The following is a 22,659-nucleotide window of genomic DNA, read 5'->3' as shown; positions in this document are numbered from 1 at the left end:
CAGGACCCAGGTAGGTGTCAGTCAACATCGGTCACCACTGAGGGCCCTGCGTTCTAAAGCCGGTATAGATGCGCAGGATGATGCAGAGGTCTTGGAACTTCCAATGAATTGACCCATAACACATTCCTGCGGAGGGAGCTGGTAGGAACGTTGGGTTGCTCGGTCAATGGCCAGGGTCAACGGCGGCGTGGTGTATTCCGCAAATATGCCCGACTGTGAGGGCGGGCACAAGCCGGCGTGAGTAGGTTAAACGTTGAATTTTATAAGGGCACCACGGGGTGACCAGCCCCTCCCCACCTAGCCCCACCCCTCCCACCCAGCCCCACCCTCCCCTCTCTACCCAGCCCCACCCCTCCCATTTTTGGATGCACGACGGACGGACACAATAATCCCCTGTGGGCTGGTGGAACCAGGTGGTTCCTACCAGTATAACGTTTTTCCTTTGCATACTCGTTTTTGTTTTAAATAAACCTTCCCTTAAAAGAAAGATTACGTTTCAGAGAATTAAATGGGGAGGTCGTAAGATATTGGACCACCATGTAGAGTACATCCCTTTTGGATGGGTGGAGGTCAATTGTCCAGACTGAACCATACTGGTCACTCCGGGTTCATGGAAGGGAGCATCGTAAGTAGAGCACAAACAATGGATTTCGCTGGTCTCATGAAAAAAATTGCATTGACTCATTTAGATTTTATTGCATTCGATTCACCGATACATACAGTAATTAGAAATGCAAAATATATATTTACATACGATTAATACGAGTCTATAGGGGCAGACTATCAATTCCACTGAATCGTACATTAACTATTTCGCCGAATGTCAAGGCAAGAGGAATCGAATTTTATATGAACGTAGATTCCGATTCCAGATCGATTATCGAACCATCGAGTGATCGTTAACAATGACATTGCTGTACTCTGAGCAGCTATCGATTCCACTTAAGGAACAATAGTACAACCATCGATTACAGAATCATGAATGGAAATCGAAATAGGCTGCGAAGGCGTGAATCGATATATGTCAACATTTTTTTTCTCGAGTTTTTTTGTTCTACTGCAAATTGCGATGGGCACTGTCAGTTATTCTAACATATCTTAGTGTTGTTAGAATGTAGTTTGTAATCTGCAACGCGGTCGGAACAAAGAAATTCAATTTTCATTTCCGGCGCACGCGCGCAATTTTTCCGCCGGAAACGCGACGTACAGTGCGCGTGCGCGCGCGCCGATACAGTAGAGAGTGGTAAACACGGAGAGGGGCACGCGCGCTGGGAGACGCGGAGACTTGGTAGGCGACGGTGGTGGAGGTGGTGGTGGTGGTGGTGGAGACGGCGGTGGTGGTGGTGGAGACGGCGGTGGTGGTGGTGGTGACGGTGGTGGTGGTGACGGCAGTGGAGACGGCGGTGGTGGTGGTGGTGGTGGAGGTGGTGGTGGTGGTGGAGACGGCGGTGGTGGAGACGGTGGTGGTCATAGTGATGGTGGTAGCGGTGGGAATGTGATTGTGGTGGCAATTGGTGGTCTAAACTGCGGTGGTGGTTGTGGTGGAGACGGTGGTGGTGGTGGCGGTGGTGGAGACGGTGGTGGTAGCGGTGGCAATTGGTGGTCTTAAATCGGCGACGACGATGGTGATGAAAATTGGTGGTCATAGTGATGGTGGTGGCGGTGGGAATGTGATTGTGGTGGCAATAGGTGGTCTAAACAGCGGTGGTGGTGGTGGTGATGGTGATAGCGATGGTGATGGAAATTGATGGTTATGATGATGGGAATTGATGGCCATGATGATGGTGGTAGCCGTGGGAATTTGGTTGTGGTGGTGGCGATTCGTGGTCTTAACAGCGGCGGTGGTGGTGATGATAATAATAATAGTGGCGATGGTGATGGCAATTGATGATCACGATGATGGTGATAGCGGTGGGAATGTGGTTGTGGAAGTTATGGCAAACGTAGTGGTGCTAATATCAATTGTTGGTCATGATGGTGGCGGAGATGTGTTGATTATAACGGTGATGGTTGCAGTAGTGAAGGTAATGATGGTGATAGCAATTGTTGATCATAATGACGGTGGCGATAGTGGTGGGTAATAATCTACGTTGAACTTTCACACACCGTACGTAGCCTACCGCACGAATCGGAGGTGCGGGGGAATGACAACAAACTACTTGACAGCCCTTTGATTGGTGGAAAACCCACCAGCGTCGCGATCGCTGCCCACCACTGACATTAACATTGGCTACGCACATTTTAAACCTTTATAAACGGTTTGCTTTTAGAAGCTAACCCCCTCTTCCTGATGACGAACGCGTGTGTTGCGATCAAAACGTCGTCGTTTTTTGTTATTTTATTTGAACCTATCTACGTGACTTTACCGAAAGAATACAATTTTTGTTATAAAGAAAATCGTTTGCAATCCAAATTTCAAAGTGCATAGCTCAATCTTAATTTTAGAACTTTAGTGACTGCAGGAATTATTATTTGGTTCTTTCGGTTAAGTCACGTCTAAAGATAAAATAATAAATTAAATTAAATAATAGAATACGACGTTTCGATTGCAACACAAGCAATCATCATCAGGTATAATGCAATAGCGACATAAAATCTAACCAGAAAACTATAGACAGACATTAGCAGACAGATATTACCAAGATACATAGCGAGAGCAACACAGGTAACAGAGAGGGGTGATCGTCTCTGTGGGGTGGCCTTAAATAGACAGGGGGGGGGGGGGTTAGAGAAAAAATTTGCATATCAATTGGTGCTCCAAGAACGATTACACGGCAAGCAAGCCTGAAAATCAGGAGAAAGACACACTAAAATTAAATAACCTAGTAAAATATCGAAATATAATGTAATACAACACAGAGGGTCGGTCAACACACAATTAACGCATAGCCTGGTTGATTACGTATTTCAAAGATTGCTAAGTTAGAATTTGAGTGTGAACATTCTAAAGAGGACACAGGCAGAGAAAACAAGTCGCCACCCCACAGAGACGATCACCCCTCTCTGTTACCTGTGTTGCTCTCGCTATGTATCTTGGTAATATCTGTCTGCTAATATGTCTGTCTATAGTTTTCTGGTTAGATTTTATGTCGCTATTTCATTATACCTGATGATTGCTTGTGTTGCAATCGAAACGTCGTATTCTATTATTTAATTTGATTTATTATTTTATCTTTAGACGTGACTAAACCGAAAGAACCAAATAATAATTCCTGCAGTCACGAAAGTTCTAAAATTAAGATTGAACCACTTCTACGGGGAAGTTTTAAGCTTATCTTTTCTCTCTCTCTCTGGTGACTTGTTTTCTCTGCCTGTGTCCTCTTTAGAATGTTCACACTCAAATTCTAACTTAGCAATCTTTGAAATACGTAATCAACCAGGCTATGCGTTAATTGTGTGTTGACCGACCCTCTGTGTTGTATTACATTACATTTCGATATTTTACTAGGTTATTTAATTTTAGTGTGTCTTTCTCCTGATTTTCAGGCTTGCTTGCCGTGTAATCGTTCTTGGAGCACCAATTGATATGCAAATTTTTTCTCTAACCCCCCTCCCTCTCTCTGCCTCCGCCCCCCCCTCTGTCTATTTAAGGCCACCCCACAGAGACGATCACCCCTCTCTGTTACCTGTGTTGCTCTCGCTATGTATCTTGGTAATATCTGTCTGCTAATATGTCTGTCTATAGTTTTCTGGTTAGATTTTATGTCGCTATTTCATTATACCTGATGATTGCTTGTGTTGCAATCGAAACGTCGTATTCTATTATTTAATTTGATTTATTATTTTATCTTTAGACGTGACTAAACCGAAAGAACCAAATAATAATTCCTGCAGTCACGAAAGTTCTAAAATTAAGATTGAACCACTTCTACGGGGAAGTTTTAAGCTTATCTTTTCTCTCTCTCTCTGGTGACTTGTTTTCTCTGCCTGTGTCCTCTTTAGAATGTTCACACTCAAATTCTAACTTAGCAATCTTTGAAATACGTAATCAACCAGGCTATGCGTTAATTGTGTGTTGACCGACCCTCTGTGTTGTATTACATTACATTTCGATATTTTACTAGGTTATTTAATTTTAGTGTGTCTTTCTCCTGATTTTCAGGCTTGCTTGCCGTGTAATCGTTCTTGGAGCACCAATTGATATGCTAATTTTTTCTCTAACGCCCCTCCCTCTCTCTGCCTCCGCCCCCCCTCTGTCTATTTAAGGCCACCCCACAGAGACAATCACCCCTCTCTGTTACCTGTGTTGCTCTCGCTATGTATCTTGGTAATATCTGTCTGCTAATATGTCTGTCTATAGTTTTCTGGTTAGATTTTATGTCGCTATTTCATTATACCTGATGATTGCTTGTGTTGCAATCGAAACGTCGTATTCTATTATTTAATTTGATTTATTATTTTATCTTTAGACGTGACTAAACCGAAAGAACCAAATAATAATTCCTGCAGTCACGAAAGTTCTAAAATTAAGATTGAACCACTTCTACGGGGAAGTTTTAAGCTTATCTTTTCTCTCTCTCTCTGGTGACTTGTTTTCTCTGCCTGTGTCCTCTTTAGAATGTTCACACTCAAATTCTAACTTAGCAATCTTTGAAATACGTAATCAACCAGGCTATGCGTTAATTGTGTGTTGACCGACCCTCTGTGTTGTATTACATTACATTTCGATATTTTACTAGGTTATTTAATTTTAGTGTGTCTTTCTCCTGATTTTCAGGCTTGCTTGCCGTGTAATCGTTCTTGGAGCACCAATTGATATGCAAATTTTTTCTCTAACCCCCCTCCCTCTCTCTGCCTCCGCCCCCCCCCTCTGTCTATTTAAGGCCACCCCACAGAGACGATCACCCCTCTCTGTTACCTGTGTTGCTCTCGCTATGTATCTTGGTAATATCTGTCTGCTAATATGTCTGTCTATAGTTTTCTGGTTAGATTTTATGTCGCTATTTCATTATACCTGATGATGATTGCTTGTGTTGCAATCGAAACGTCGTATTCTATTATTTAATTTAATTTATTATTTTATCTTTAGACGTGACTTAACCGAAAGAACCAAATAATAATTCCTGCAGTCACGAAAGTTCTAAAATTAAGATTGAACCACTTCTACGGGGAAGTTTTAAGCTTATCTTTTTTCTCTCTCTCTGGCGACTTGTTTTCTCTGCCTGTGTCCTCTTTAGAATGTTCACACTCAAATTCTAACTTAGCAATCTTTGAAATACGTAATCAACCAGGCTATGCGTTAATTGTGTGTTGACCGACCCTCTGTGTTGTATTACATTACATTTCGATATTTTACTAGGTTATTTAATTTTAGTGTGTCTTTCTCCTGATTTTCAGGCTTGCTTGCCGTGTAATCGTTCTTGGAGCACCAATTGATATGCAAATTTTTTCTCTAACGCCCCTCCCTCTCTCTGCCTCCGCCCCCCCCTCTGTCTATTTAAGGCCACCCCACAGAGACGATCATCCCTCTCTGTTACCTGTGTTGCTCTCGCTATGTATCTTGGTAATATCTGTCTGCTTATATGTCTGTCTATAGTTTTCTGGTTAGATTTTATGTCGCTATTTCATTATACCTGATGATTGCTTGTGTTGCAATCGAAACGTCGTATTCTATTATTTAATTTAATTAATTATTTTATCTTTAGACGTGACTTAACCGAAAGAACCAAATAATAATGCATAGCTCAAGTGAATTTCTAATATTGGAACGAAGAACGTTCCGGAAAGACGGCCGCAGAAGCGCATCTGAAAGCGCGCGATACAGTGACAGTGTTTGCTCGATGGCTAGCCAAAAGCCGCTGTGAGGATGACCGGAGTTAGCGTGATGGTTTATGCTCTTTGACGAGCTCAGCAAGGTATTGTGGTTCATTTGTGGCAAGCATTTTGTGTATGATTGCGACCTTATAATGTATTCGTTCGGCAACCAGCTCGGCAAGCACCGGACCGACATGGTCAGATCTTGCAGTACCCGTCACAACACGTTCCAAAGCATTTTGTACACTCTGCACCCTGGTAATGTTTTTGCCAGACGTCCTGTAAAGTAGTGAGTTGCAATAATCGAACCTTGTCGATACTATGCTAGACGTCACTGTGTTGGCTATGTCACGATTCAATAGTGGTCGGATGTGTGGTAGAGCCCTGATATGAAAATTGCAGGACCTGATTATATTTTGCACGTGGTGATCAAACCACATATACTGGTCGAGTATGGTGCCGAGTCTTTTTAAATTAGTAGAATGCTTCGTCTGAGACCGGCTCACCCGATCCGAAAATTTTCGCCTGAGTGCCAACCACTAAGGATGTGGTGATTATAGTTTTTTCGTGGTGATGGTGGTCATAGTGGTGATGGAAATTGACGGTGATGATATTGGTGGTAAAAATTTGCGTTGGCAATGACGGTGGTGGTAATGATGCTGCTAAAAATAACGGTGCTGGTGGTGATTTTTGTTTTGCTCATAGTGGTGCTGATGTTGGCGGCTGTGAGAGTGATGGTTGTAGTGGTGGTGACTATGGGGATGATGGTATTATGGTGATGATGTGGTCATGGTGGTGGTTATCATGGTGTTGATATAATGGTGGTGATGTGATGATCACAATGGTGGTAACGGTGATATTGATAGTGATGCTGGTGATTGTTGGGATGCCTGTGGTGATGTTGGCAATTGTTGTGGTGCGAACGGTGATGGTGTTACGGTATATAATTGCTGTGCTATTAATTGGAGAGGAGGTGGGCTCCGATGGATTGATGGCTAGGCATCTCTGTAAAATATTTTATGAAATTTAGATTTAAAGCTTTCGTGACTGCAGGGATTCATCTTCTTGGTTCTTTTGGTAAAGTCACGTAGAATGTAAATAATAAAATAATAATAATAAAACATAATAAAATAATTCTTACGACGTTTCGGCCACAATGCAAGCAGCCGTCCTCAGGTGAAGAACAGGTCTGTCGAGAAGACAGAGTCTGAAATATTTTATGAGTTTAATCCCTGCCTGTGTGTGTCAGCAGCATCATGTCGGACACGTGGAGCAGCATCCAGGCTCATAAGAAGCAGCTGAGCAGCCTGCGGGAGAGACTCCAGAGGAGATGGAAGGACCCAGCTCAGCTTGGCCTTGGTGATTCCGCACAATGGATTATATTGGACCACTCTCTTCCCGTAATCGGACTACTCTGGTCCCCAAACAGAATACAATAGCATAGATAGGGAATATTTCCCTGACTGAGAGCTGTAAAGGACTTTCAATTATCTTTGGCAGCCACATGTTTATACACATTACATTCACTTCTGTCACTGCAAGACGCCCTTGCAGAGGTAGGAGAGAGGTTGGCAGGGGGCAGGTCCATAGAGGATTTTGCAGATGGTGCAAGCGGTCTTGGAATTGATCTGGGGTTGATAGCCAATGAAGGCATCAGACTATTGGGGTGACGTCTTGTTTAGGGGTGTGATTGAGAAATCTGACAGGTGTGGGGTAGTAAGCAATGCTGAAAAACTCTTTTTTTAAAGATCATTCAGGCAATTAATCCATTTGATAAAAAAAATCAATTTTTTAGGTGAATAAACTTTTTAAGATACCCTATATTGCAAGCATTTTCCAAACCTAATTGTTTCTCTGCGGTGGCCGCCAGACCCAGAGGTGACCGGCGGGGTGGTTGGGCCTGCGGCACGCAGCGAGAGCCCTACAGGCCACTCGCCGTCGAGCTCCCTCCCCGAGCCCTCTCTCCGGCGGGGGGCAGTGGGGGTGGTCGAGGTGACAGCCCCGGTGCTGGAGGTGAGGGTGGACCCGCGGCTCGAGAGCCGGCTTCTCGCGTACCTCTCCGACCTCGCCCTGCCACTGCCCGTTGACTCGGCTGCCATCCAGACTGCCATCTCACAGGTGATGATGCACAGTGGCCACTGAGTGCACGGTGGCATGTGATGGGGATGTTAAGACGGCTGTGTAGAGCTCTCGAGAAGTGTTTTTAACCCTTTCCAGCTAAGGTTGATTGTATTGATGCCTTAGCTCTGTCCATCTGTATCGGAGGGTGTCACAAGAACCTTCGTAAATATAATCCAATATAAATGCATTTTCGGCATAAACTTGTTTATTAGGGACGTACCCTACATAAAACCGGCCAACTTGATCAATGGGTTTTCCAAACCTTGGTGGCATAATAATTTTCAGCCAAGATGAGGACATCAAACACCATGTACACCACTCACCCCCCGGCCCCCCCCCACCAAGACTTAATTATGCTCGACGTGACATTTCACACTTCCGTTTTTCGTGCAGAACCGTGTGTTCGTTTTGTGCGATGTACAATAATCTGTTTGACTTGCATGCGCGCGCGTGTGTGTGTCTGCGCAAATGTCGTGCGTGTACACGCGCAGTCCGAATGCCTCGTAACGCGGGCGTCCGTCGAGAGCTTGCTGCACAAGTTCGCAGCGCAGGAGCTGATCGCGGTGAGTGCCGGCTGCCTGCCGGACGGCGGGCCATGCGTGCTCGTCACAGACGCCGAGCACTCAAAGCTGTCCGCAATGCTGGGGGCAGCCACCACTTCTGGGTCAGGTGAGTAACCGGAGTTTATCGTTGGGTTCTGTGGTGACTCGCCGGTCAGAGCGCGAAACTGGCAGTAAAACTGATTTTCCTTTTTTCAGAACTGTCATTTTGGAAAAATCTATCGTGATGACTTTTTTGTGCAGTTATTTGTTCAGCTGAGACCATCAATTGATTAGATTTAAGAGACCTGCTTAAATCATGAATGGCTAAAATCTGGATTCAAAAAACCCAGGATCTCGGCAGTGCGGGAAAAAATAATCAATTCTTGAATTGAATCACCGCCTCGAATTGTGACAAGTATCAAATAACCAAGGGTCACGTCCTTGCCGTGCAGTACCAGGTGTGACAGCGGACCCAGGTGGATCTGGTGGGGTCGGCAAGGGCGACCTGGGGCAGGATGGGGGCAGCTCGATTCCACTGGTGCCCAGTTCCAGCGCCAACAAGCGGAAGGCTGAGGCCAGCGAGGGAGCACCTCCCGACAAGATGAATAAGAAAACGCAGCTCTCATCCACCTCCACATCATCCACAAGCAATGAGGTGACAGCGTCATCGTTGGCTGCATTCTCACGCTGACTCAAGACAATAACGAGTGCATGTGCAGTCCTTTTTTTTCAGTCCATGGAGATTATTTGATTGTCATTTACCATGTTGTTAAGTGTTGGTTGGTGAAGGTAGGGAGCATAGACATACAGTACAACAATAGATGGAGCTGAACTGCCCACAGCCTATACCAACCTTCATTATGGCTGCCAATACAAGCACTCTCCAGGATCAATCCTCCTTATCTTGAGGTCTGAAGCGATCTGGCGTTTTGTTGTGGATTGTATTAACAAAGCGAAAATCCACTGCAGAGATTAAGCGATGAGCTGGGCTCATGTGCTGGTGCTGGGTGGGTTGTTGGATCGTGGGACTGTGAAGGATGGCGACGAGTTGGGGATGACGTCACCTAGCAGTTTGGTTGACCGTGGCTGATGATGATCAGATGAGGATGTGGGTGCGTTGTGGTGATGTGGGCAACTGCCGGTTCTCCAGTTGGACCAGGAGATCATGAGCCTGCTGTCGCAGCAGTCGACGCGTGAGCAGGAGAGCAAGAAGGTGTCGGCCGAGATACTGCAGCTGCTCACGGCAAGCACGGCCAAGGAACAGTCGATTCTCGAGAAGTTCCGCTCACGAGGGGGAGCACAGGTACGCGCACACGCGCACGCGCACAGGCACACGCGCACAACAACAACCGCCATTCGCCACTAAGTGGCGGTGACGTCACCACGACGCTTGTGCCAGGCCATGTGCACCCTGAGGCCACGTGAAGTGTCGAACGCCCGCTGGCAGGAGGTCACGGGGCAGACCCAGGTGCCACGGGTCGACTGACCGAGATGACCGAGATGACTGGCTGATCCACCACCTGTGCCCCCTACTGTGCCAACTTGCTGTGCTTTAGCCACCCGGCGCTCCGCTCGTTGTTGTGAGCGTCGCTCCTCCGCCCTCCGTTGTTGTTGGAGGGCGACTGCCTCCAACTGCCCAGTAGCGTCCTTCACGAGCCTCCTCCACTGAGGCCAATCTTGACACCGCTGGTACCAGTCATCGGCAAGTCCACTCAGCTCCACGTCCTCCTGTACCACATCACTCCATCTCTTCTCTAGCCCGTGCCGCGCCCGTTTAGCCCCCTCGATCCGGCCGAACAAAAGCTGTTTAGGCATGCGGTGGCTGGGCATGCGGGCTACATGACCCAGCCAACGCAGCCTTGCCTGCCGGAGGAGCTCACTGATGGGACTTTGCCCAGATCTTTCAAGGACTTGTGAGCTCCTCACACAATCCAGCCTGGTTAAACCCAGGATGGATCGTAGGCAGGCCAGCCTAAATGTTTCCAACCGGCGAAGATGCTCCACTAGGGGGGTCCACGTTTCGCAAGCGTAGAGAAGGGAGGGAATGACCGTGGCCGAGAAGACCTAAAGCTTCGTGCGGAGCGACAGACCAGGTAGCTTCCACACAGCGTTACGCAACCGATGAAAAGATATTGCCGCTCGACTGATTCGGAGTGAGACCTCTGCTGATAAACTGGAGCCGGTCATAAGCACACTGCCCAGGTATGGGAAACTCTCCACTCTCTCCACAACTGCCCCATCACCGATTGGGAGTTGTGGGGGTGGAGTGCCCGATGGTACAAAATACCCAGGCAGGTGCTTAGTTTTGGTGGGGCTGATGGTAAGGCCCCACCTCTTAGTGGCACGCTCCAGTCTCAGCAGCAGCGTCTCCAACTCCTCTTCTGAATGAGCAGCTATTACCAAATCATCGGCATACATAACGTGGTTGACCAATAGGGAGCCATCCCTTGATCGCACCCGGGCGTCGATCAGCCTCCCATTATATCTGTACCAAATGGTAATTCCCCCGGTACAGCTATTGAAGGCTTCACGAATTACGCAGTCGAAATAGATGTTAAATAATGTGGGAGCCAGAGGACATCCCTGTCGCACCCCAAGGTGTACAGGGAAAGGCTCCGACTCCCGGCCACGTTGTTTTACCCGGGCCCGCTCACCATCATGAAGGTCCTTAATGATCGTGAGCAGAGGGTCAGGGACTCCGAAAGCACGAAGAACAACCCAGAGCCCAGTCCTACTGATGGTATCATAGGCCTTGACCAGGTCAATAAAGCAGAGATGTAGGTCTTTTTGGAATTCCCTACACCTCTGCTGTAGCAGACGGACAGAAAATATGGCATCTGTGCAGGACCGCCCTTTCCTGAAACCGCATTGGGGCTCCGCAAGCCTCTCCTCAGCGTGCCTAGCAAGGCGATGTTGAATAATCCTTGCCAGGACCTTACCCGGCACACTGAGGAGTGAGATGCCCCTGTAGTTGTTACAGTCGGTACGGTCCCCCTTCTTAAAGAGGGGGACCACCAGGGCATCCTTCCAGTCCTGTGGAACCCGTCCAGTGGTCCAGACTGTTGTTATGATGTCATATAGGGCAGTCTGTGCACAAACGCCACCCTCCCTCAGCATTTCGCTTGGGAGATCATCTCTGCCCGGTGCCTTCCCTGGTCTCAGACTCCGGATCGCCCTCAGTACTTCCTCAACAGCTGGTACCTCAGCCAGCCACTCACAGGGGGTGACCTCTTCCAATATTTGAGGCACCGCAGCCTCAGCAGGGTTATCCCCACTTTGTGCCATGATGTTTTCCTGGCTGAGAGATTTTCCCTCCCCCAGGACCTCACAGAAATGCTCAGCAAATCTGCAAACCTGTTCCTGGGGGTCGGAGATTGGATCACCGTTTTTTCCTCTAATGATGGTAATAGGTGTGGCGCTGCAGGTTACTTTTTTGATGGAGTTAAATAGTGATTTGTGATCGCGGGCCACTGAGGCAGACTCCATCTCCTCAGCAACCCGCGACCACCACCCATCCTTACAGCGCCTTACGGCTCTCCGAACCTCCGAGCGAAGGCTGCGGTAAACCTCCTCATTCTCTGACGTGGGATGCTGTAGGCGATGAGAGTGGGCCTGTCGCTTTTTCTCAATTAACCTGAACACCTCCTCCGTCAGCCAGGGTTTCTGGGGAGGTCTGGACCGCGTACCCAAAGCAGCCATTGCAGCTGCATGAGTCACAGTCTTAAACCTCGCCCATTTACCCTCGACATCAGGTGGAGTGGGGGACGATGCCAACCCCAGCTGCAAGCAATGATGAAATTCTCGCTTGCAACTTTCATCAGCTAGCTGAGACCAGGCCACTTTTGGTTGGAATGGGGTCCTGGGTGTACACCCACCACCGGAGTGGAAGAATGGCAGGCGCATCTTACAGATGACTAGTCGATGGTCAGAGGTCAGATCAGCTCCACGGTAGGTCCTGGTGTCAAGGACATGGGCTCGCATCCGCTGGTCCGTCACTATGTAGTCCAGCAGATGTTCTTGCTTGGACCCGGCATGTATCCATGATGTTGTGTGGATGCGCCGATGCCGGAAGAGCGTGTTGGTAATTACAAGCCCATGGGCTGCACAAAAATCTAGCAGCCTCCTACCGTTATTATTGAGCTGATCTGGCCCATGCCTTCCAATCACTCCAGACCAGGTGCCAGCATCATGACCAACTCGAGCATTGAAGTCACCCAACAAGATGACTCTGTCCCGAGTGGCCACTTTAGCCAGCACCTGTGACAGGAGGTCATAGAAAGCGTCTGACTCATCGGCTTTGCCTGCATCCCTCCACGGATGTTCGTCTTCGGTGGGGGCATAAGTAACCACGACCACCACTCCTCGCCTCTGGTTGATGGGAAGGCAAGCCCAAAGTATCCTGGGGCTTACAGCTTCCCACACCTCACCGCCACGCTCCCACGCCCCCTTCATTCTTTTGTTCAGAAGAAGAGCCACACCCTGTTGTTTGGCAGTCTCCTGCCCCGAGTAGAGGACTGTCCACCCCTCATGGTGGCAGGAGCCAGAACCGGTCCACCGGACCTCCTGAATGCCACAGAGATCCAGGCGGTACCGGTCCAGCTCCCGACAGAGGAGTGGCAGCCTCTCCTCCGCAGTGAGCGTTCGAACATTCCACGTGGCCATCCGCAATGGTTTTTCGTTGTTTCTGGAGGAGCCCCGAGGGTGAAAATTCAATCTCCTGGCTCCGCCAAATGGGGTTTGGCCAGGAGACGTCATAAAAGCCTGACCCCCCGGGGCCTCCGGCACAAGCTTATTAATTACAGGTTTATGTTTAATTCGTAGTTTAGTGGTGGTTAATTGAAGGTGGAGGGGTTACCAGCCCCTCGCACCCGTCCAGAGCCCCCGTTTAGCCACTGTGGTGGTCACAGACGCCATGAGGGGAGAGGCCAATGGGCATTGGCCCTCCCCCCACAGCACTGCCCACGACAGTGTTGCCCGTCCGGCACCGCGAGGAGGTAGGAGGCACACACGCACACGCGCACAGGCACACCATCACAGGTACGTGCACAGACACACACGCACAGGCACACGCGCACAGGCACACACGCACAGGCACACGCGCACAGGCACACGCGCACAGGCACACCATCACAGGTATGCGCACAGGCACACGCGCACAGGCACACGAGCACAGGCACACGCGCACAGGCACACGCGCACAGGCACACGCGCACAGGCACACGCGCACAGGCACACGCGCACAGGCACACACGCACACTCCCGTACTCTTCCCTGAGCCACATGCTCATTGCCCTATGCCTTCAGGCTTCATCCATTTTACATTCATCTTCATGGCCTGTCTTAAATATGTCGTTGTTAAGGCATCATGTTGACAGCTCTGGGCATGATATTTCTCCAACTGTGCCAGTTGTCAACCTCATTGATCAGCAGGTTGGGGTTTTAAGCTCTTTCCAAACTGTAGTGGTTCGAGTACCTCTCTAGGAACCCGACAACCTGCGTTTTATTCCAGGCCACAGTCCCCTTCAGTGGCCAGTTATATCTAAATCAATTGACTCGCCCTTAAATGAGGAGCTGGAGCAGTGTTTAAACACCATTAGCACTGGGGAGACAGACAACTGGACATGGTGCTGGCCATGCCACCCCCTGCGCACCCTGCTGTCCGTCATTGGTGCCTGCGAATAACACTTGCCCCAACCGTCTGGTAGAGGCTACATGGGTGATCTTTGTCTCTGTTCGTACATGCCGCCACGGTGCTGCAGGTTCGGGAATTCTGTGAGCATGGCACCAAGCAGGAGTGCATGGGTGCGTGCGGCTCCTCACGCCCGTGCCCCAAGCTGCACTTCCGCCGCATCATCCACAAGCACACGGACGAGTCGCTGGGCGACTGCTCCTTCCTTAATACGTGCTTCCACATGGACACCTGCAAGTACGTGCACTACGAGATCGATGGCGGTGGCTTGGCCGCCGGTGGTGGCATGGGGGGGCCAGGCCGGAGGGGCCGCATGGAGGAGGCGGCGGCGGCGGTGGCGGTGAACAGGCCGCGCGATGACACCACCGCGGGGAAACTGTTTCCCTCGCAGGTGAGCATTGCATGGACGTTGCATGCTAACATCACTGCACGATAGTACATGTCGCGTTTTCCTGTTTGTTTTGCTAACAACACTTGTGCCCACAGTCTATTGAGGCTGTTTGGGGGATCTTCATGTGCATGAGAGAACATGTATTATTTTACTGTTTTCTTGCTAACTACTAGCACTTACCACAACAGTCTATGTAGGCTTAATGGAGGAGCTTGTATTTGCATGCTTGAGTGTACATGTATGGGTTTCAATGTGCACTTGCTATGCCCTTGCCACTATAGTCTACAAGGCTATATCCGGCACGTACTCTGTCTTTGGTGTGCGTGCACATGTGTTTGCGCAGTGGATAAACTGCGACATACGCTTCCTGGACATGAGCATTCTGGGTAAGTTCTCGGTAGTGATGGCAGACCCCCCTTGGGACATCCATATGGAGCTGCCGTACGGCACACTCACGGACGACGAGATGCGCCGGCTCAACATCCCCGTGCTGCAGGACGATGGCTACATCTTCCTGTGGGTGACGGGCAGGTAATGGCCGCACAGCGAGTGTGGCCATCACTGTCCATCGCTGTGTTTGGCACGGCAGCGATAGATGGTGATGGATACTGCACAACACCATGCCAAGAAAAGATGCAAGCGATTAATCAATTAAAGGAGATTGTACACTCGTGATACTTATTTTTTACCCAACCTATCAGCCGCATGGCCTTCTGGGAGTGCACAGTTAAGCAGCATTGATTCGAGACAAACTCTTGACCAGTTTTGACATAGAACGTGTCATCAGCAGTCATGCTTGCTTGCTGACTGGATTGTTGACTCCGACTTTGCTGATGAGACACTTTGTCGAAACTGGTTCAAAGTTTGCCTGTCTTGAATCAATGTCTGTGTGGAAAGTGCATTTTGTAACAAAAAATCCTCGTCATTTAAAAAAAATGTTTTGTAGACGAATATGTGTTGGAGACATTGCCCGCTTATTTTGTTATTTATATTCTCCACAACTACATTAGATCGCAACCACCACCCTAAGACCTGACATGGTGCTCTGGGCCAGTTCGCTCAAGAAGGTATTCATCATTGAGCTCACAGTACCCTGGAAGGACTCAGTAGATGAGGCTTATGAGCGAAAACATCTGCGCTATTCCGATCTAGCTGCCGAAGCACGGCATCATGGCTGGAACACAGAAGTCCGACCAGTGGAGGTGGGCTGCAGAGGTTTTGTGGCAACATCTACAACCAGACTGCTTAGAGACCTGGGAATTAAGGGCCAGAGCCAGCGTTCGGCAATCAGAGCTGTATCGGAGGCGGCAGAAGGCAGCAGTCAGTGGCTCTGGATGAAGAGGAAAGACCCCAGCTGGGCCCCAAAGTGAGAGGGCCAGGAGGTATGCAGTCAACAATGCTTGACTCGGGGAGGAGGACACCCCTGCCATGCATAGTCCCATGGGATGTTGGCTATCAACAACAAGGCAACTCCTATGACTAATTGGGAATGGGACGCGAGCGTAGGATTGATCACCCTGTCGCTGGCCGCCTTTGGGGAGGGTGTATAGTATGAAAGGCCGAAACACCCTAGGATCCAAAGGTTCACTACTGACGATGCGCTCCCCAAATTTCACCAGGCTCACTGTTCATGAACTCTTGGAAGTGCTTGTACAAAGGATAGTAACATCTCATCCTGTGTTCTTTGGAATCTGAATATTCAAATCCAATATAATTAATAGTATAAATAATAGATCTTTGAAGATAGTTGGATGGGCAACCACCATGATTGTAATAGGCAAGCAGGGCTACGTTATGGGCAGTAGAGGGCAGTGCAGCACAATACTTTATTGTACTCTACCATTTTTTTAAAATCTTTACTTCTATGCGTCCACATCTATATTCGCCACCTATTTAACAATACTTAAGCGTGGTGAAGTTTGTTCAAATAAACTACGACCTGCACAACGTGGGAGGGTGCCTCCTCCGGCAGTCGATTGGCAAAAGGGCTGCACATGTACAGTATGCCGTGCGTATGGCTGTGTGTGTACGCGCGGGCGCATTTCCGTGCCTATTTGCATTTCTGCGTGCCCGTGCGTGTGTGGTTGTGCCGCAGAGCCATGGAGTTGGGCAGGGAGTGCCTGAAGCTCTGGGGGTAAGTCGTTCCCAAGGTCTTCCAAGGAGCCCACATCACAACCACAAAACCTCAGGCCGCATCATATCGTATTTGTTATCGTACATCATACAGCTTCATGAGAACACTCATGCCTATACAGCTTGTGGCTAAGAAGCAGTAACCACAGCACAAAACACTTGCGGCTTAGACTACTGTCACACAAATGCGGGTGATACTGTCCTGGGCCCTAATCTTATAACCCTAATCTCAAAACCGTAACCTTAACTCCTGTTTCTAAACCCTAATGCCTAACCTTACACCTAACCTTACCCTAGAACTAAAGACGCCATGTGCGTTCATGTTTCATAATCGCAACAGGAAAGAAGCAGGAATTGGAAAGCTGTGTTCACAGGTCAGCGCAACCCAATGGCCCTTCATTTATATCCTATGAAAAAGGGACATTGCTCGAAATGTCACCTATTATATAGTTATTTTATGGCAGTGTTATTGACAAATGTGGTCAATTGTTGGATAAACATGTAAAGACAAAAATTCCAGAGAGTCGATTTCTTTCTCTACATCTGCGGGGACTGTAGTTGCAAAATGTTTACTGTCTGATGATAATTATTGTCGTGTGTGTATGTATGCAGCTATGAGCGAGTGGATGAGCTCATCTGGGTTAAGACAAATCAACTGCAGCGGATCATCCGTACAGGGCGGACGGGCCACTGGCTCAACCACGGCAAGGAGCATTGCCTGGTACCAGCGTCCAACCGGCATACATTTACGCATACGTAAAACAACAACAGCTGTTGTTGTTGTACATTACTTGGTGGCAAATTGCCACCGTATCGCTTGTGCCAGGATAATTGCACGTAGGGTCAATTGAAATTTCAAAGGCTAACTGGCAGGAGACCGTGCAACAAACCTAGGTGTGTTGGGTTAACTGACTGTTGACTGGCATCTGCGCCACCCGTGCAACTTGTATATATGTACAAACGCATGCACATGCATGTACGCATGCATACATACGTGGTTACACTCTCTTCCACATGAACACACGTGCAAACACACACACACACACGTGCACACTTGCTTATGCACACCCGCTCATACAACCACATACATCCACGCACAAACAATGGGAAATGCACGCTGTCTCACATGCATGCAAACACGTACATGTATTATGGGCACAATTTGGTATTCTTCTAGCCTATGTACACGAAACCAAGCTAGGGCACAGCATCAAGTTCAGTGTTCTCAGTTCCACATAAAGTATGGGCAGAGGGCAACGTGTTACCGGCTGCATCTGTCTGCATTTGTAGTTTAGACTTCTGGTGAAAACGTGTCTCGCGCACCATGCTACTGCATGCTGCAGCACGGAGTAGTGTGTAAATGACCCGAAATCACTCTGCATGTGTGAGCGCTCGCCTGGTTATGTAAGGGACATTGATGTTGATTGCATGTATGTCACTGTGCGCAGGTTGGTATGAAGGGGAACACGGAGGGCTTTAACCGGGGGCTGGATTGTGATGTTCTGGTCGCAGAGGCAAGTGTGTTGCATGCTTGTTTGTGTGTGTGCAAATGTGAGTGTAACAGCAGCTCATGGCACACTATTCCGCACCTCCAATTACTATGCAAAATGTATTCATGTGTGAGGTCCTATGTGTAATAGCGTGGCTAGTGGTCGCATAATGGTAATCTCACTGCACTACAAACTCGTTCATTTCAGTCCAATTCCCAGCCACAACTAACATCAGTGGAAAGTGGTTTCAAAACTTCTCCCTACGTCGACTCGGCCTTAATTGAGTACCTGGTGCAGTGTGTAAAGTTCACCAGAGGGGAGACAACAGTGGTCGGACATGTTTCAGGCCATACCACCTCCTTGTGAGCTGTGTCAGCCTTAAAATAGGTGCTCACTAAAAGCACTTACCCCAACAATCGATGCAGTGCTACATAGGCGATTTGTTATTCTTTCAACCGAGCCTGCAGCTATAGGCTGAGTGCGGCTTAGGAACAAATTATTATTCGTAATCGCATCGTAACCTCCTTCAAATGATGTTACTTTAATCAAGATAACATAGGACTAACTACTTACCCCAGTATAATTTAAATAACACACTACTTAATTGCACACCTCACTAATCACACTTGTAACATTAACAAGACATAACTAAACACAACTTAATATACGCTCATAACTTACACACGACTCGTCAAACATTACGTGCTCTTGAGGATAATTAAGAGATAATGACATTGCCCAGCGGTTGCGCGTTCTCCACTTGTTGCAGAGGTTCATAGTTCGAACCAGTGGTTGCCCTGGTTCTTACTGCGGATGTAATAACCGTAATAATACTTTGACGCGCCATCTGCCCACAGTGGACATTAAACATGCCGTGACTTCGTTTGCGAGAGTAGACCATTGTGTCCTGGCACGGTGGTCCAAATTTGCAAAATTTGAAATTTACCTGCATATTACTCAATTCCGATGACACAGCAATCAGTACCCCCCGACTGCGAAGGCCCGAGGATCGCAGAACATTTTCAATGCAGGAGATGAACTCTGGCAATCGCCTGATGATGATGGCTATGATTACCAGCGAAACGTCGCACCGTATCGTCATTGTCAAATATGGATTGCTCTTTAACATTAAAACACGTTTATGCCCATCTGACTACTCATCTCCGTAACTTCATCCTTTGGTTGCGGTCCATTATCATCCTCTGTTAGAAAGTTTTGGGTCAACATACCACTTTGCTTAAGCAATAAAAATGACCACGTTGACATAATAACTTTATTGGACTTTGTTAGGGGGAGGAGGCTGTATGGCACACATTGTACTTGCACCACCTGACCCAAAAATGAATGATTCATCACTAGAGGGATCTTTAAAACTATTTTTTTTCTGGCTAGCACATTATCATATACACTTTAGAATGTATACTGCATCTAAATACACAACTTTTCAAAATGTTATTTTTATACTTATAAATTAAAACTGTGTTGCTATTTGAGTCGGCGAGAATGTAGATTCTATCATTATTTGACTGGTGCCGTTGTGCACCCACGCATGGTACAGGTTCGCTCCACGAGTCATAAGCCTGACGAGATTTACGGAATCATCGAACGCCTCTCCCCCGGAACTCGCAAGATCGAGCTGTTCGGGAGACCTCACAACATCCAGCCCAACTGGTAGGAGCTCACACACAAAGAGAAAAGTCCGTGAGCTAAAGCAGACATTGGCAGCACTAAAGTCTGTTCATCCCTTGTCTCCCCAGCAGTCATTGCAGGCCAAAAGTGGGCAGCTCAATTTGCTGTGTGTTATAGACGACAGTATTGTTGCATTAATTCTGTTTCAGGAGTCCAGCCAGATGCTTTCTTGTTTATACCACCATTGTTTATCACCACGGAACTAATCCTACTTTCCCCTCCTCTCCTGCTTTTCATCATGATCAGTCTTTGTGACCGCTGAAGCTCATTTCCTGCTCTTTCTGCTGTGGAATGTTCTGTTCTGCACTTCTTTTTTCCTGATCAGTTTAAGCTGCTTCATGGTCCATTTCTTTGTTGCCAGGGTTACGCTGGGTAACCAGCTGGACGGAATCCACCTGCTGGACCCCGAGGTGGTGGCTCGCTTCAAGAAGCGTTACCCTGACGGCATCATCACTAAAGCCAATTAACGCCAGCGAGATGAGTTCTGGGAAACAAGCATGGCGTGCGTGAGGACAGAGGGCATAGGGCGGAGGTTGGAGGTCATGCCCAGGGCTTAATTTTAGTCGGTTTTGTCTGAGTTGGTGACACAGAAAATATGAAAGCACCCGTCACACGACATTCAGTGTATCTCCGCTCATTATGGCCTTAGTCAACCAGCGACCCAGAGAATATTCAGTGCGAAATTAAGCCCTGTTTCTGACCCCTGACCTCACAATGAATCTCTTTACCCTGAAACAATGTTTTTATATAAAGAATATGCTTAAAATGTGAAGAGACTTCCTGTTGAGTTCTGGGATTTGTTAGTGGTGTACCGTGGATGGCTGTGGAGTGTGTGGGCGGCATGCCAGTGCACACTTATCCATTGTGGTAATGGGGTTGAGGGATCACAGAGATCAACAGGTGAAAATCTCATTGGGCTGCTAGCCAACAGTTTGCAGTACACAAAACGGTGCCAACCTGCAGATTTTCGAGTGCTTTCACGTGTAGGCTTTCTCCAGACACTGATTCCATCCATTGTGTAAGAGAAAAAAACAGTTATGGAATTGGACAAACATTCCAATCTAGGATCCTTCTGAAAAAGTCTTGAGACTTTTCTAAATAATAGATTGAATTACAAAACATCCTTAAGTAAAAACTATTACTTAGGTTTCCTTTTCAGAGGAGATTATCTCGGTAGCGTTTTAACGTGATTCATGAAATAACACGTTGACTAAACCATAATGTGTTGTATGACCGACTGCTTTTCATACATAATCTGCCACTGGCAAGAAAAGTCTGGACCAGATACAGCCCGCGACTTAATTTTGGACAGCCCTGTGGCCACGCGAGTCCTATCACTTCGGAAGAGCTCACCGCAAGCATCTTTGGCCGTTTTAATCGGGTACTGGATGGGAATATTTTCAACCTTGTGGGTGGTTTCTAATTTTAGCATGCAAGGTCACTTCTGTCACTGCAAGGACCTCGTGCAGTGACATCAGTTGGCGTGTGAATGTGTGATTGCCCACCAAAGTGATTTGAAAGTTCTCTGCCCCCCCCCCAGTAAGGAAAAGAACTGAGTTCAAACACCTGTCAAAGGTCAGTGTCTGTTGCGACTCATAAAACACTTTAGGTATGCAGATGCTGTTATGAGGTGGGAATTGTACGTGTTGTTTACGTTTAAAAAAAATAAAGTTATGTTTTTTTTTAAACCCTTCGTCTCGTGAAATGTAAACCCCACTTTGCATTCCGTTGTGAAGTGTAAGGAAGGAGGCATGATAGTGGTCTTAGTCAAAGCCTCATGCCAGGGTTATGTGAGGTTTCCTGCTAACAGGAACCACAGACCTGCCACTGTTGATAAGGTGATGTTATAGAAAGACACCACTAAACAAACTGTTCTTTCATGTGTACCAAGGCTGTGAATAGAGGGCTGTCGGACAATTGTTTGAGCGTTGTCATCAATTCAGAAATGCAATGATTATGATTTATAAAGCGTCTAAATGCTACCGCGTCATAGGCAGATGAAACTGGTCTCGAGCCGAAACTTTGACAGGAAAGGAGTCTACAGCACAGATGTCTGGGGCAAGGGAGTTTCAGGCTGGGCACAGAGGATGACGAGTGGCCGCCCACTGAGCGAAGGTTAACTGGGTGATTAGACCGCAGTAATTGCTGCTCATGTGCGTGGGATGAGAGGAAGGAGGTAGATTGGGGCAGTCCATCGAGGAAAAACAATACCTTTGATAATAAAATAAAACATGCTTTGACGTATTTTCGTCATTTGTGTGGCTGGCTGAGCCGTGACGGCAAGTCACGTGCAGGCACTTTATCATGCAAATTATTTAATTACAACCAAATTTGAAATTGACATGCGTCAAGTCATTCAGGGTTGCCACCTCTCCCACTGTAGACCAAATCTGGACATTTCTCAGCCTGAGTCGATCAAAGCGGTGCAAAATACCATTAATCAGGACAATATGGCATCAGGGATTGTTTATTCTTGTCACCTGAACACATTTCTAATTTCTCGACGGTGCAGTTCAAGCCCGGACAAGTGGCAACCCAAGTCAAGAGAATGTCTTCTTGCCAAGATGAGCCGTGAACAGATGGCCGTTTTCGCCTCTTGTTTAAGGCTGCTGCTGATGCTGCCACCACCACACCACCTTGAACTGCGTCATCATCACAACCTTCATCACTTGCTTCATGCAGCTTTGCATGGCCACCCAAAGTTACGGGCTCAACCTAAACGTTTGGCCTTGATACGATGCAAGTGTTTGGCGTAAACTGTAAGTGCATTCATGTTCTTCCAAAAATATTTGAGAAATATGTGGCACTACTTTGAGCATATTGAACGCAAGACAGAAGATAAAGTGGAAA

At 47.7% G+C, this 22,659-nt stretch overlaps 1 protein-coding gene across 3 annotated transcripts; it reads left to right on the top strand.

Annotated features, from left to right (window-relative positions):
- The first annotated feature begins 1,183 nt into the window (after window positions 1-1,183).
- Window positions 1,184-21,497, top strand: METTL3 (methyltransferase 3, N6-adenosine-methyltransferase complex catalytic subunit). Of its 3 annotated transcripts, none has more exons than XM_078606747.1 (13): window positions 1,184-1,288; window positions 7,007-7,113; window positions 7,631-7,872; window positions 8,367-8,544; window positions 8,870-9,072; window positions 9,568-9,720; window positions 14,177-14,497; window positions 14,841-15,028; window positions 16,593-16,631; window positions 17,243-17,351; window positions 18,079-18,144; window positions 19,679-19,791; window positions 20,171-21,497. In XM_078606747.1, exons 2-13 carry the CDS (start codon window positions 7,011-7,013, stop codon window positions 20,274-20,276), a joined length of 1,821 nt encoding a protein of 606 aa, XP_078462873.1. In that variant the 5' UTR covers window positions 1,184-1,288; window positions 7,007-7,010; the 3' UTR covers window positions 20,277-21,497. The 3 variants fall into 3 exon arrangements, with proteins under 3 accessions (XP_078462873.1, XP_078462871.1, XP_078462872.1); XM_078606745.1 differs by having other exon boundaries at window positions 7,625-7,872; XM_078606746.1 differs by having other exon boundaries at window positions 1,195-1,288; window positions 7,004-7,113; window positions 7,625-7,872.
- The last annotated feature ends 1,162 nt before the right edge of the window (window positions 21,498-22,659 follow it).

The sequence above is a fragment of the Lampetra planeri genome, chromosome 26 (assembly GCF_965212315.1).
Source record: "Lampetra planeri chromosome 26, kcLamPlan1.2.h2, whole genome shotgun sequence".
Lineage (NCBI taxonomy): Eukaryota > Metazoa > Chordata > Hyperoartia > Petromyzontiformes > Petromyzontidae > Lampetra > Lampetra planeri.
This window is presented reverse-complemented; position numbering and strand designations above follow the sequence as displayed.

Excerpts from the sequence above, each read along its gene's own strand:
- METTL3 (XM_078606745.1), top strand. The coding sequence starts at position 7,011 with ATGTCGGACACGTGGAGCAGCATCCAGGCTCATAAGAAGCAGCTGAGC. Across the intron at positions 15,029-16,592 it reads TTCCTGTGGGTGACGGGCAG|AGCCATGGAGTTGGGCAGGG; the intron begins GTAATGGCCGCA and ends GTTGTGCCGCAG. Across the intron at positions 16,632-17,242 it reads GAGTGCCTGAAGCTCTGGGG|CTATGAGCGAGTGGATGAGC; the intron begins GTAAGTCGTTCC and ends GTATGTATGCAG.